The 15,371-nt window shown below is 37.1% G+C and overlaps 1 protein-coding gene across 1 annotated transcript in view; it reads right to left on the reverse strand.

The window, feature by feature from the left end:
- Positions 1-1,279: 1,279 nt before the first annotated feature.
- DMXL2 (Dmx like 2) overlaps positions 1,280-15,371 on the reverse strand; it is a 49,386-nt gene continuing 35,294 nt past the window's right edge. Inside the window, exons 29-44 of the mRNA XM_080350861.1 lie at positions 13,725-13,906; positions 13,234-13,364; positions 11,888-11,973; positions 11,444-11,645; positions 11,002-11,119; positions 10,137-10,199; positions 9,654-9,740; positions 9,453-9,574; positions 8,564-8,702; positions 7,917-7,977; positions 7,703-7,830; positions 6,137-6,214; positions 5,445-5,536; positions 4,859-4,911; positions 3,537-3,754; positions 1,280-2,792 (exon numbers count right to left, since the gene is read on the reverse strand). Coding sequence (XP_080206987.1) covers positions 2,583-2,792; positions 3,537-3,754; positions 4,859-4,911; positions 5,445-5,536; positions 6,137-6,214; positions 7,703-7,830; positions 7,917-7,977; positions 8,564-8,702; positions 9,453-9,574; positions 9,654-9,740; positions 10,137-10,199; positions 11,002-11,119; positions 11,444-11,645; positions 11,888-11,973; positions 13,234-13,364; positions 13,725-13,906 — 1,970 coding nt within the window. The 3' untranslated portion in view covers positions 1,280-2,582. The remainder of the gene's footprint in view (positions 2,793-3,536; positions 3,755-4,858; positions 4,912-5,444; positions 5,537-6,136; positions 6,215-7,702; positions 7,831-7,916; positions 7,978-8,563; positions 8,703-9,452; positions 9,575-9,653; positions 9,741-10,136; positions 10,200-11,001; positions 11,120-11,443; positions 11,646-11,887; positions 11,974-13,233; positions 13,365-13,724; positions 13,907-15,371) is intronic.

A 15,371-nucleotide genomic window follows, 5' to 3' on the forward strand; every position in this document is an offset into this window, starting at 1 on the left:
CAGCACAGATTTTGTTTTTCCCCTGTTATTCAGCTGATAATTATATCTAATGTACATTTATTATTCTCTGGTCGTGTGCTCAGCAGAGACTATTTATAACTTTCAGTTGCTATTGTCTTATCTGCAATAATTTTCTAGTCAGTGATTATGGTCTAGTATAAGTGTCTACATAACAACCTTTTGTGTACAAATACCTTTGCCATGTTCACTTACTACTTTCCACTGATTCTCGGGGAATGTTCTTCTTGGACAGAGATACACAGCTGTTAAAAATAATGGAGATAAAGGTGGTTGTTCAAATGGAAAAATCAGAAAGCTTCAAGTTCAGCAAGTCTAGTGAACTGTTCCATAATCAAAAGCAAAATCCAGCCCAAGTACAAGGAAAATGGGAATAATGGGATTATTAAATATTCAATGTACGTGAAATTGTGTTTACTAAATGGAGTGTGGGAAGAAAAGTAACGAGGTATAAAATTGAAGAGAGGAAGTAAAAGATATGATTAAAATTCCCTTTTTAACAGTGTTTGAGTTGCTTGTGTTGCTGCAGACCTTTCCTTGCCCTCTCTGCCATGTAAATTATACCGCTATAACTTGCTTGTAACTATGCTTAACTCTAGTAAGGTATATTGATTAAAAACCATCCCCACATTCATCCATACAAATGAAATCACAAAATGCGGGGTATAGGTTTTTTTGCTGATAGTCTTAGAAAAATAAAATACCTGGAGCAGGAATGCGTGTATTCATCATAGTGCTCAGTGACTTAATCTGGGATTAAACTTAATTCGGAGAATGCCCACTCTCATTCAAATATTTCAGAGCTGTTGGGGAGAAGTAATAGGAAGTTTTTATTTTAATTTTGTTCTAGTATTTAATATTCCTAAATTTAACATTGAAACATAAATCCCTACTGTTTCTTACAGTATCTGTATTCAAAGTCATGCTCCTAGAAAACCCTCACCTGTATTTCTAAGCTGCTTGTGTATATTGGTTAAAGTTCATAAAGCTCATTCAAATATTTAGAAGCAAAGTATCACTTAAACACCTTTTGGTTGAAAAAAAACCCAGAACCAGCAGCTTTCTTGCAGCTGCCTTTGGTCACGAAGAACTAAATTCTGGTGACCTTCTGGTTTCCTGGGACAGCTGAAAATAACATGCAAACAGCTAATCCGATTTATGTCAGTCCAGGCTGAGGCTCAGGCAATATCTAGTCAATCTACCAGATGTTTAGTTAAATGTATTTAAATAGAAGGAAGAGTTCTGGGATGGACTGTTCCATGAAATAAAAGTAATTTATTTAACTTACAAAGGGAAAACTAAACAATGACATTTACTCTTCTTTCTTTTCGTAACTCCTGTACTTCACAGCCTGCAATTTAAAATCACCTTTGGAGAAAGGTGCTTTTTATTCTGGTATATTTTACAATACAGCACAGACATCAAAATTTTCATTGGAGGAATAAGACAGCGTGTGAACATTTAAATATGCAGACACCCGTTCCAGTCTCTTAAGAACGTGGTTTTGTTTACAACAGAAAAATACATCTGACAACAGTAGCTAGTTATATTACAAGCAAACGATATTGAACTCTGCATAGTTTATACAACATACTGTGGTAATAATTTAATTACCAGTTTTATCCACTATTTACTAGATGGCCACATAAAGCCTGACATTCATCTGAATTGTGGCATTATATGTTCCATTGGTATTCTCTTAACAGCTTCATTTAATGAAGTATATTCTGGACAAATGAATTTCAAAACTAAAAGCTGACTAGAATCATGGATGTCTTCACTACAAACATTTAGTGCTTACAATACATTCCTAAAGTAAAGGCAGGTGACCAATAGATAACACAGCTTCAAAGAAAGGAAAAGAGTGTGCAAATTAAAACCATCGCATTTAGAAGTGTGTCGATGTGCAAGTTGCAGTATCAACGGTGTATTAGTACCAACTGGGAAAAAAAACCCTCAGCATTAAATGATACGTGTTACACAGTACGTTCTTGATTGCACATTTTCCACGGCATTGCATCCATTACACTTTCTCGCAAAAATCAAATACACTGAGTACCCTTAATTAAAACTGAACTATTTTACAATGAGAAGTTGTACACATGCTTCAATTAGTGGGAATAACTGGAATAAAAAGAACTGGAATCACATCAGAAATGCTTACTGACTTGTAAAGCCACAGTGCTTGTTAAGTGACTGACAAGTGTCAGAATCTTTACAATACACTGAGTAAATGCAGCTTGGGGGTTACTGAGCAATAACTGAGTAATAACCCCTCCTCTGACTGTAGACTCTACTGGGTGTAATTTACTTTTACAATACAGTACATGCATTTCCACCCCAGTGATCCTTATGGGCATACTCAAAATACACCTGCTGAAAAGTGTTGAGGTTTGGTTTTATTATTTTTTAAAGTTTTTTTTGTAATCTTTCCCCCCATAATACTTGATGCTGCAGTAACCACCTTGAAAGGAAACTGGATGTTTCCTTTCCACAGTGCAAATCACGGTGATTTTAGCCACTTAAAAGGACATTATATAAACCCAGGGTTAGCTCCCACACCACTACAGAATGTCAAAAATGCCGGAGGGTATGTTGAAAGCACTGGGGAGAACCCTCATTTTCAGCGTGCCGTCTGCTCCACAGGAGAAGATCCGATTGCCTTGCACAGTTTCAATCTGGGTGACTCCAGCACCAATATTTCTGAAAATGGACTGCTTAGCATGTTCATTTTTAAACGAATGAATTAAATTATAGCCAGTCAGTCTCCACACCTGTATCAAAAGAATAGCAAATGACAAAAGGAGATTAAAATTAGGATTTGTATCTTTTCCCTATTGTTTCAGATTCCTGTTTTAAACCCTATTCAGCAATTATAAAGGGTATTTTTTGTTCCTTATTAGCAACAATTACAAGTCCAAGAGGTCCAGCTGTAAGGAAAGAAACTGCTTTCTCCTTCTCTTTACCATGGTCTTGTATTTCCCTCCTCTCCTATTCAGGAAACAAGCCCTTTGAAACAGGGACTGTATTTCCGTTTTGTGGGGTTTTGTTACTGTTGTTTGTTTCTTACTGCTTGTGGCATCTCAGTAGCATCAAGCAAAATACCAGAGCTTGGTGTTACAGAAACTTTACATGATGTTGAGGTTACTGAGCGCCTCCTATATTAGAAAAATATCCAAAGGTAAAACCAGAACATTTTAAAGAGAGAAAAATAAGCCAAGATTTCAGAATCATACTGATACTGATCATACAGATCATACAGTATCATAGAGATACTTTGCTTTATCAACCTGAAATTCAGTCACACAGCTTAAAGGAAAAACTGGTTTATCTTCTTTAGCAGAGAACAAAACCTACTTGCTTCAGAAGGACATAGTTCAGTTTACGTTATTAACATCAGGCAAGCATGCTCTACCCCAAATGTAGGTTTGGGGGTTTGTTTGCGTTGTTACCACATTCATCTGTCTATTTACAGTGCTAAATACTCTCCTATGCAACTCAGTCCTCCCGTATCTTACCTTCATGTTACCTTCCGCTGAGCCTGTAACAAAATAGTCCTCAGAAGGATCCAGGGCAAGGGCCTTCACAGCTGATTCGTGTGCTTGGAAGCTGGAAAGGATTTGCCTCTGTCTGATGTCAAAGATGCAGACGTATCCCTTCCTGCCGCCAGAGATCAGCAGCTGATGCTTGGGTGCGTACTGAAGCACCGTGGCCCCGTGATCGTGACAAGTGAAGGCTGAAGGAGCAACATGTCAGAATGTAATAGATTTGAAACTGTAAGTAGCTTTCAATGTAAAAATGCATTTCTTCTATAAATCGTTATCTGAATATTTTCTAACTTGACAGATAACATGATTTCACATGGGTAATGTCATACCAGCTGGCAGCTTTTTGCTCTCAGAAGAGCTATATAGATCTAATGCACGAGAAAGCATGATATGCAATCTAATTTATTTTAGCATACAGGTGCATACCCAAATTAAAAAAATAAGAAAATAATACATTCACCATATTAACTTAGATAAGTTTCTTGAATTAAAAAATACTACAGCTGAACATTAAGGTAAATATTAATTAACTTATAGATATGTATTATTATATTCTAATTTCCTATTTTTCATAGGAGCCCAGATTCAGTTTCTTTAAAATGAGGCCAAACTTGTGTGAAATCTGCTAGTTTTAAAATGTGGATCTCAGCATGCATCTGTGGCTTATTCAAGTACTGCAGTTGTTTGCAGATGTTTATGATGGTTGAATTTGTTTTGTTAAAAAGCCCAGGATATTCTATTTGCCTTTGTATGTGTTTTTCTTTCATAGCACAACGTGACTGAATTTTGCTTTAGTTTGTTACATAAAGATGAAATTATTGAACATGGTCAAACAGACACAAAGGTCCTTTAAGAATTGAGTCCAAGTGCTGACAGACAAGGCCAGCAGACAGAATGCACTGCTTCTACTGTTGCCTACAGTTGTCTTCTCCTCTGCCCTTCAACAGAGTACTGGATATATTAAGGGCCAGTTTAAGTAAAAGCTACATACATATGAGAGTTCAATAATGCAGCCTTCATTAGTTAGCTGTTAATTTTTTTTCAGGACTGTATGCAAATATTTCAGACCTTAATACTGTCACAAAACCAGCTTTGTGTATGACATTCTTTCTTCATACTTTTCTACATGGAGCTAGAGACTACACAGTAGCAGTTCTGGTGTGTGCACTAGTGTGCAACGCATATTTAGACCAGTTCCCAGGGCAAATTTTTCCCCTTAGCCAAAAGCACACCCGTGTTCTATTTCCTTAGTCAATAAGAAGCAGAAGTTTAATTTTCACTGCAGTACTTACCGTGTATGAGACTGTTACCAGCTGAAACCAAAGTGTCCCAGAGGCACACGTTTCTGAGGGGAAAAAACAACAAGTCACTGTGGCCTGATGCTCAGTGATTCACAGGGTGACACGACTTGGGAAGTGTTCACATTTTATGTCAAAACATAGAAGGTAGAACCGAACAAGGAGCCCTTGACTCTCTGCACTCATTGGAGAGCATATGCAAAGAGTTAAGAGCTTTAATTCATTCTATGCTCTTTCAGAATTCTTAGTGGAACAATACTTTCTACCTTTAAGCTGTGTACTAGTCCTAAGTTGTACCAAGAAATTATAGAAGTTGTTCTTTTTGAAGAATTCTCTTGACTTTGCTAAAAATATTTCTCCCCCCAGCAACAACATTATGTCAAATGAGTTGCATTTGGAATACACCTTGAAAAATCTACTTAACTGTTGTTGACCACTCCTCACAAAAACTAAATTTGGGAAACAAGCTTACAACACTGAGCCTTAAAACGTCAGCAACACATTAATGCACAAGAGTAGCAAGTTAATGGAGATGAACAGGCAGCTTTGGTGAAATTCCTCATGGTTTCATTAAACACACCTGTTATCATTGGACTGTCCCGATGTAGCAACTAGACTTGAAGAGGTTATAAACGCAAAGTCACTTGTGGTTTTACTGTGGCACTGCCAACTCTATTGAAAACAAAACAAAAAAGATGCAATCTTACTAGTTATTATCAGTCTGATGTCACCGATAGCATAATACAAACAGTTGGTTACGCAGAGTTTAGAAACTGATGGGCAACACAGTTTGAAACATCAGAGAATGGAACAATGGATTAAAAATCCGTTATAAAATAAAAATACACTAAAATAAGTGAACTATAGCAAATCCAAATATAGTGTATCATAACAGCCTGAATTTCAAATTAAGCATGGTCTTCATGTACTGTTAAGCAGCAGTAAAAATAACTGAAGAGCGTATTTTTACTAAGTCCCAAGACTTAGGACAAATCTTTACTGTCAGCTCTGATTTTTAATTTAATCAAGGGTAAATGCTAAATTTGTAATTACATTGCAGCTTATGGTTATTGTATAACTAGTTTTCCAAAGATGTATCATTGAAGCTCTGCAGTTGTTTTGATACAGTGTGCCAATAAAAAAGCAGCGATATAAAAAATGTGTCTGTGAAACTCTGATGCTATTGATGTGTCTGAAGTCTCAAAGACTTAAATTTCCTCTCTAAAAAGGAAAAAAAAAAACCAAAACCCAACAACGATTCTGTGTACTTACCAAATAGGGCTTAGGATTTGAGGTGGTTTGGTTTACTTGCCAAATACTTAGAAATCCTTCGCCATCAGCAACTCCACACTGCAAAGATCGAACAGTATTTATTAAGCACAATGTACTGGTTACTGGGTGCTGACTTCAGGGAAAAAACACCTAAACCACCAAACCACTGCCTGCACATTAAATATCAACAACGATTGTCGGGTACAGAAAAGTAGTTTAGAAGCCAAATGAGTTCATTGCTGATTGCTTAATGATGATTTAATGATTGCTCTCCTACGTACCTAACTCTTTTCTGGAAATGGAGGCTTTGGAAGCTTATCTTTCAAATCTTCATTCTAAATGCTAAAGCTTACAGAGGCATCATTACTTTTCTTGAAAATGTTTAGTAAAGTAAGCAGCACGACAGCGTGCCATAGAAGCATTATAACAACAATTGTGGAAGGATTGTACGATACCATGAATGGTAAACTGAGTTAAATTTGTTCACCAAAACGCATAACAATACTGTATATTCTATACAGCATATTCTGTAACTATAAACATTCTAGAAAATGTTTTAGAAATAGTAAGACTTATTTTTTGTATTTTCTCCTTTTAGTCACATTTCATGAGTCCCGCCTGAGTGACCTCCGTGTGAAGCGCTGGGGACAAGCAGTACTCTTCATTTCTTAGTTAAAACTGATTCTCATGAGATGCTATGATTGCAGTATCTCTAAACATAATCAAACCACTATTTTAAAAAGGTTTAAATGAGTTTTTATGCTACATGAAAATAGGTATGCTGGAAGATAGTTTGTATTTCCAGCTATTCCTAGATGTTGAGCTTTTGCTGGTTTACAGCTATCTTACAGTCCTGTCCAAACTCCTTTAATTCACTTTTTATGTCTTTTTAAGTCTACTGAAGTTAAACAGTTTCTCAGTAAAGTGCAGACAAGACCTGCTAAAGGAACAGAATGGACAAGACGAGAAACTGAAAAGGTGGGTATTCCTCCCAATTTCTTTATTTGTCCACTCTGTTTTCTGCATCTCGTAAACCTCACAGAGTCATTTCTGGCCAAAGTGTATGGCTCCTTTGTACTCTCCACTGTACTGGAGTATACTTACATTCTTCAACTAATAGGCTGTCTTATTTATATATCTTTAGGGTCAAAACTTTCTCTTGGCCAGAATGCAAAGTGTGAAGCACTTCCAGACCTGTGCCTAGATTGATACAAGTTTGCTTCTACAAAATAAGTAAGCTCAATATCACTTTCAAATGTTAATTTTAAAAGGTCGCCACACAGGAACAGAGATTTCAGAACAGGGAGAACAAACAGTCTGAAAATGCAGCGAATGCGATATAGGATAGCAGTGTGAAAGAACAGAAAGGAGAATAGGAGTGAGTGTTTATTACAAAGCTTCCATATGCAGCCAAAGTGAATGAAATGATACTCCTGATGCCATAATTCTAGGACATCTTAACAGTTTTGTGTGTCACCAGTTCAAACTGTTTTACAGGTCACAGCACAACCATATGTTTCCTTGTGAAGAAAGAAAAAAAGGAAACACCCTAAATGTTGTACTTACCTTATTGCCCTGGGAATTGAAATACATTCTTGTGACCCTGGCATTCCCAGCCTGCCGGAAGCAAACCAGCTGCTGCGGCCTCGTCCACTCAAACATTCGGACGCTACCATCTTGTGCTCCTGTGAGATCTGAGGTTAAAAGATAGATGTTCATTAATACTATAGTATTTCACAGAACGTTATCTCTTCTGTACTATTAAGTGTGAGTCACTTACAATACTGATGGACTGGATGTGAAGCCATTCTCTTGACATTATTCAGATTTCTTTTAATGAGCTTGATATAAAAGAAATAAAAAAATAGTTTTGAAGAAAAGACACAAAGGCACTCTTCAGTTTTGTTTATACTACTACATGGTGAGTGTCCCCCAGCTTGTTAATCTAACATCATTTGCATCTAACTGCATCCAGTTGCAGTATAGTATATAAAGCCTATTTATGAGAGCTGGTTTAGACATGAAAGTTCAAATAGTATTAATATTCTACTATACAAAGAACTTAAGCACATGCTGATGTGCATGCTTTTGATATTAGTCCCCATGCAAGAACTGAAAGTTTGGGATTGTTCTGGTTTGGGTTGGCTTTGTTTGTTTGTTTGTTCCTTTATTTTGCTCCCAGAAACTCCAGGTCCTACCTGAAAACTCCCATAAGAAAGAGATTATTTTCTACGTCACAATAAATCTATGCCACAATATACAAGAAAATGCTTAGTTTGGCCTCCTTTCTGGCCAGGTCTTGGTCATTGTAGGCCTTTTATGTCAATATTGAATTAACAGTGTGACTAATGCAAGCTAGATCTCTCAACTGAATAATCCACTTAAAAGCTAACAGTCTCTTGAGCTGCATGCAGCAGAAGCACTTACCACACCAGCTCCGGTGCTAGTTTGACCACTGCCTAACCATGGCATTGATGAAGACGGTTGTATCTGACTCACTCCAAAAGACGGTGCGGTTGACTGAGTTAGTGTTGTGGTAGAACCACGAAAGTCAATATCATCAGAACTGTAAAAGAACAGCATTGTCCTGCTTTAAACAAATGTTTCTTTGCTGCCAATGCTGTCAGCTTATCTCATTGTATGAGCCTAATTGTAGTGGGTAGAAGAAGTGACGATAATGAGACAATGAATTGATAATTCCTGCACTTACGTTGTACAAATGCTTTCAACGTGCTCCAAAGCTTTTGGTGTTTAACCTCAACAGATGATCCTAACTGTGGCAGACAGATGTTGGGACTGTAGGCTCTTTTGAGAAGAATATTGTTGGAATACTCCTGACCTGCGTGTCTATATGTATATCTATTCTGTGCAATGGAGTGCGGTACAGATGCGTGCTTGTTGCAGCTGATACATCTACAGTTCTCAGCACAGTAAGGGAGGAGACAGGAACTGAGGCTGTTGCATTACGCAGCTAGGCTCGGCCCCCACAGCTGCTCCATGTTGCAATGATGCAACGGCAGCTTTTGTAAGGTAGCATTTCCTTTATTAGCTTGTGCAGCATGGGACTTACATCACCGAGCAGTGCAGATGTGCCCCAAATGCTCACACCCCTCAAAACCTTAGTTTTTCCATGTGTAAAGCAAAGACAGTAATATTCTTTGGACTTCCCTAACTCTTTTTTTGTAGAGCAATCTGGAACCTACTGAAGAAGAGTAATTGAAGTTTTTTTGGTATGATCCACTTGTGCTTACACAGGTATTATCTATGCAGACTCACAGTTAACCAGTACTCTCAGTATAAACACAAACAATCCTACCTTTTGGACTCCCTGTCATATTCTTCTCCAATCCATATAAATGACTGAGCAGCCAGTAGAGCTGAAATATCAAGTTCCTGAACATCATGTGTAGATGCCAAAACAATTTCATTGCTGTTTGCCTGTGCAGCACAAATAGAAGATTTATACTAACTATCATTAAGACTTTTTTTTATACTTACTGTAATATTTGAGGCTTACCTTATTAACTGCAAATGCCATTATCATATCTGATTCTTTGTGAATTATTTTTGCTTTTCCTCCAGGGTAGCCAAGATCTGCTTCAACCTACAAAACATTTATAAGGAATTTCAATTCTCATGAAAATCCATTTTGTAGAGGTACATTCAGACTGCAAAAATCCATACAAATTTCATGCAAGAAAAGTTCAGTGGCCTCAGCATTGTTTAGGAAGCTAAACTTTAGACTTCTCATACTCTTTGGTGTTCTAGAAGCCAATACGTTATATTTAAGTGTGAGAAACACAAAGCTGTGTGTGCAATACTATTTACAAGGTGTTCACTCATCCCAATTATCAGGACATCCAAAGTTAATTCAGTGATTAAAAGCCTGACACACAGACTCCACAGAACATAGAGCTTCTGTTAGTCACGTTAGAGAAAGAAAAGCCAGTTCCACAGAACTTTTAAGAGTGTGCTAGAGGTTTGGGAGAAGGGATACTACCTTGGTTTTGTGATCTTCTGCTACGCAGTTTTGTTTGACCTGCTCCACACGATCTTCTACAGACTACATAACATCACACAGTCACAAACACAAAACACATGCACAAACAAATATAAAAAAAGAATGAAACATTCCAAACTAGATTTTAAAGGCCACTCTGTCAGTAAATGATGACAAATGTATTTTTAAATTTTTATAAAAGGCACAGAAACTAAGACAGGAATCTAAACAAACTCACTTAAAATGTAATGCCTCCTAGATGAACACAAAATGTATGATATAGTAAATAAATGGAGGAGTAATACACACACAAAGTCCATACTTACAGGAAGTCTTAAAGATATTACCCAGTATACTTATTTCCCATGGTACTTATGTGCTGGTTTAAATTTTCAGTTACAACTCATTACAGTTGTAACTGGTAAAATTCGTAAAGCCCCATATTATATATTGCTATATAATATTAATTTTATATGTATATATTACTCATGCATATATACATATACATGAAACAATAGCTTATTTAGATCTCTTTTTCAATGTGACACACAAAAAATATTACATGAAACCTCAAATTTATTTACTTATGACCCTTATTGCAAATGTTCTGTTTCTTTATTTGGACAGTGTTCAAACACATAAAGGTAAGGTCAGGTACGTCTTGCCTAAAACTATTCAGTTCAGTTGATACTTCAATAAACAACATGACGGTCATGTTGATTTAAAAAAAATCCCAATGCTGTTAAATGAAAGAAAGGAAATTGAAACGCCAACAAAAGTGGAAAGAAAAATTAAAATACCGAAGAGACTGAGGAACAGTCCGAATAGAGCTTTTGTGTAAAAAAATGTTACATCCTTTGTTTACCTCACTTTGTTTTCTTTTCTTTGTGAATATATATCTTATGAAAGTCTCCTGAAGCAGCTCTTGCTTCACAAGGAAATGCCAGAGCCTTTTTGCTGGAAGAGCTGAAGAATCCTTGGATCTGGATGACATGGGAGGAAAATAAACAACCAAAAGAGAAAGCTGTAATGTAATTAATACTCAGTGAATGACTTCAGATGAAATTTCAATTTGAACAAAACCAAAGTTTAATGTCTCATTTCTTCAAGGCAAATATCGAGAGATATTTTTTTCCTTGTATTTTTTAAAACCCACAGCATGTTACTAACTTCCAAGTACTCCAGTTTAGTCTGCTGACTTGCTAAGATCTAGCCTACCTTCATTTGGCTCTTTAACTTCAGGTGGAAATAGTCTTTAGTAGTTCTATGATCAAAGAATGTGGTTTTGCTGGTAAAAATATACTTACTTGAACGGTGTATTTTCAGGTTCCATCATTGCTTTGTTGCGGAGGATAGCTGGTCCTGCGCCTATGCCAGGGTCACTAGGGTAAGTACTGATGTAGTTTGGTGGCGGGCCTTCAAATTGGTCCATTCTGTCTTGAAGAATCTGTTCCCAGTGTTCCAAATTTTTTATTACAGCAATGCCCAATGGTGATGTCACCGGCAGATCTAAACGGAAATGTTAATAAATTAAGGCTTAGCAAAAAAAAATCACTTAAGTTGCAGTGTGTATAAAAATACTAGATAATACAACCATCCAAAAAAAAAATCTTGTCAGGAAATGTACTTGTTGGCAATTGTAAAAAAATAACGCATTAAATTATTTAATTTTAAAACTGAAAGTTAAAAAGCAAAGTCTGACAGAAGGCCGTTGTACAGAAAGCAGAAGTGTAAAGCAGCATTTAACATACCAGTGAATTCCAGACCAGCAATGGGAAAGAAGTTCTTAACATTGTGCAGAACTAATTTTACCATGGTCAGATGAAGAAGAGCCCAGCTGTATAGAAAGAATAGATTTAGTTGTGTTAAAACAAGATTAATATAGTTATCTGCAGAATAGTTTTCACCTCCTACCAAATACACAGATCAGAAAACCTGTGTAGATGGTTCACTGAGGTTTACCCGACAGGTAGAGAAATACATATTTATTAGCTCTGCAACACAAGGGTGCCTCTGAGAGCACCTCTCTGGGACAGACTGTTCCCCTTCCCTCTGGTTCAGCTCCCAGATTATTTTACTCTTCCCGCAGAGAAAAGGGTGGGCATGCATGAGTCTCTGCAAGATGAGAATTAAGTACAAGTGCCCTAAAACACCTCCTGAAATTCTCCATTGAGAAATCATGATGAATACAGAAAAGACATTACTTGAGTTTGGCATTCATGGTAGAAGCTTTCACACTCAAAGAGTCTCACAGATATTAAAGATACAAGTCCTGTACAGTACAGTTGTAAGGGTTAATAAGAGGCTTGAAGAATGCATGAAAGAGACAAGAATTACAGAATGTCAGGGGTTGAAGGGACCTGGAAAGCTCATCCAGTGCAACTCCCCATGGAGCAGGAACACCCAGATGAGGTTACACAGGAAGGTGTCCAGGCAGGTTGGAATGTCTGCAGAGGAGACTCCACAACCCCCTGGGCAGCCTGGGCCAGGCTCTGCCACCCTCACTAGGAAGAAGGTTCTTCTCATATTTAAGTGGAACCTTTTGTGTTCCAGTTTGAAGCCATTACCCCTTGTCCTATCATTGGTTGTCACCCTCCTGTCACCCCTCAGTGTCCTCTTGTCCAGCTCCAGAGCCCCAGCTCCCTCAGCCTTTCCTCACACGGGAGATGCTCCACTCCCTTCAGCATCTTGGTGGCTGCGCTGGACTCTCTCCAGCAGTTCCCTGTCCTGCTGGAACTGAGGGGCCACAACTGGACACAATATTCCAAGTGTGTTCTCCCCAGGGCACAGTAGAGGGGCAGGAGAACCTCTCTGACCTATAGGAAGGGTTTTATTTGTTCCCCCTCCCCCCAAACAATACACAAGCCACACAGCTTTGACTTCCTAATCCGGTTTTTCTAGGCAAGTAAGTGAGGAACTGTTACTGTGGTGCGAATTTGTCACTTCTGTAATGCTATTGCTCCAGATAAGCCTGTCCAAAGTACTGAAATTATTTGACTTCAACTGGAAAGCGCAGAGGATCTGTATTCTCTGTAGTCAGGAAGAAAAGGTACGCACATGACACAATGATTCTAAAATAGTGGCAGCTTCTGCTAACCTGTAAGAATTGGCATCTTTGTGTTCCTGGATCTGTACATCAGAGAGGAAAGCATCATCTTCTTCCTCATCACTGTGAATGCTTTCATCTGAATCATATATAACACCGCTGTCTGATAAGGGAAGAAATGGCTGCAATGCAAAATAAGAGTCTGCTAGAAAAGCAACTTTCCAATCTCTCAATATTCAACTCTTATTTTAGTTATCACTATCACAGAGTTTAATTGACAACAGCTTAACCTATAAATCGGTTTCCCTAAAGCATAAACAAGTAGCAAGGAGAAAAGTGTTAATTTCTATTATTGACAAGAAACATGCTTTAAAAGTTAAGCAATAGGCTTGTAGGCTCTTCATCTTTTTGTACGAGGATAATATTCTGCAGCTTACTATGAAGGGCACTCAAAATCTTCACATTATTTTTGTCCTTTAAAACTTAGCAGAGAAGAAATACGCTTTTATGAACAGTAACTTACATTTGCCATTTTAAATTACCTTTGCCATAAAATAGTCCCACATGCTGAGCTCTGGAGGAATAAACTTTTCTTTGTAAGAGGGTCTTTCTGCGGGCACAGGTGGTGGGACAGCGCTGTCTTTTACTGGCCTTCCTGGCACCAGCATTCTCATATTGAATCGACGACGATGTTTATCCATTTCTTCAGATGGAAGAGGTGGTGCTAAATTCAGGTAATTTGAAAAGCTGATATTAATATTGCATCTTCGGAAATGGAGGTATTTTATAATTGAAGCAACTAAAACCGTCACTATTGGTACTAATTTCTACTGATTCAGAAATCAAAGCCAGCCTAAATAAAGTAAGTGTAATCATGCAAAGAGTTCACTTATGATAAGTTCAATAATAGTGGCATTTATACATCAGATATATAATGAGAAATACATTTTATTATCTGGATTAAGTTTTCAGGAGATGTAGCTTTTCAATAAAAAGCTATTAGCTGAAATCTATTCTCCAGAAAAAAATGAAAACAGTTTATTGAGAAATAAAATACAGAAAATGTCGCTAAACTAAACTGCACAATTAGCAGTAGTTATTCAAAATATAAGACAAAGAACTCTTAAGACAGCAAAGAGAATTTGAATACAGAAGAAAGGATTTTTGGCAACTGAAGTCTATTTTAAAGTGTTATGATTTAAAATGTCTTAATAGTTATCAACCTATTAACACAGAATTTGTTTTTCAAAGTGTAACTGGCCAGGCAACAGTGAAGATCACACTTACTTTATTACAAAGGAGCTATATAGTTGAAAAACTTTGTCTTTCAAGCCACTACTAACACTCATCTACACTGCAAGTTTTTACAAACCTTCAGTACCATCCTCTGAAACATCAGAAGCTGTAGCAGCTTGCAGGTTAAAGGAAACAGAATACATCTCAAATGAAGATGACTCATACAAGTTAGTCGCAGTAACATCTTGTGAAAATAACTTCCCTAAATAAGTTACTCCATGAATGACAAATACCTGCTAATGGTGCATTGCCTCGTTACTATTTTGTTTAATATTTCAGATATGAAATATCTAATTTTTGCACGGGTTTCAAGCCTAGCATTGTTTTCAAAGTCTATGTGAGATGATTTTCAGCATTGTTGCAGTGTGAAGCCTATGACAAATGGTTGTATTTGCCCTTGTCTCCAGAGCCTGAATTCAATCTCTATTTCTGCTTTTCCTCATGCAATATATTAAAACATGCTCATCTCTCTTTGCAAAATTTCTGGTTTTAGTTAGAGTTTACAGATACATAAAGTATTTTTCTGACAGATGAAGCTGATATTTCTTCTCTGTGGACTTGTGCAAGGTGAAATCATATCTTGCAACAGAAATTGGTTTCAGAAATACTGTTTCCAAGTTACTGCAGTCGTCAAACAATAACGTTCATCTCTCACATACAGAAAACCACAGGTATTAACACCGATTCATACCACCTGGTTTTTCACTAAAAATAATGACATAAAGTCCCCCAAAGCTGTTATAAGTAAGCATCTAATAGTAATATTAGCAATACAATAACTGTACAGTTTTTATGCCAAATTCAAAATGTGCTGGGTGCCATCACAAAGGACAACTACAAGACTAATAATTTTTCTGCTTTTTAATTACTATGACAGTTTTCTTGCCAGTAGC

The sequence above is a fragment of the Nesoenas mayeri genome (assembly GCF_963082525.1).
Source record: "Nesoenas mayeri genome assembly, chromosome: 11".
NCBI lineage: Eukaryota > Metazoa > Chordata > Aves > Columbiformes > Columbidae > Nesoenas > Nesoenas mayeri.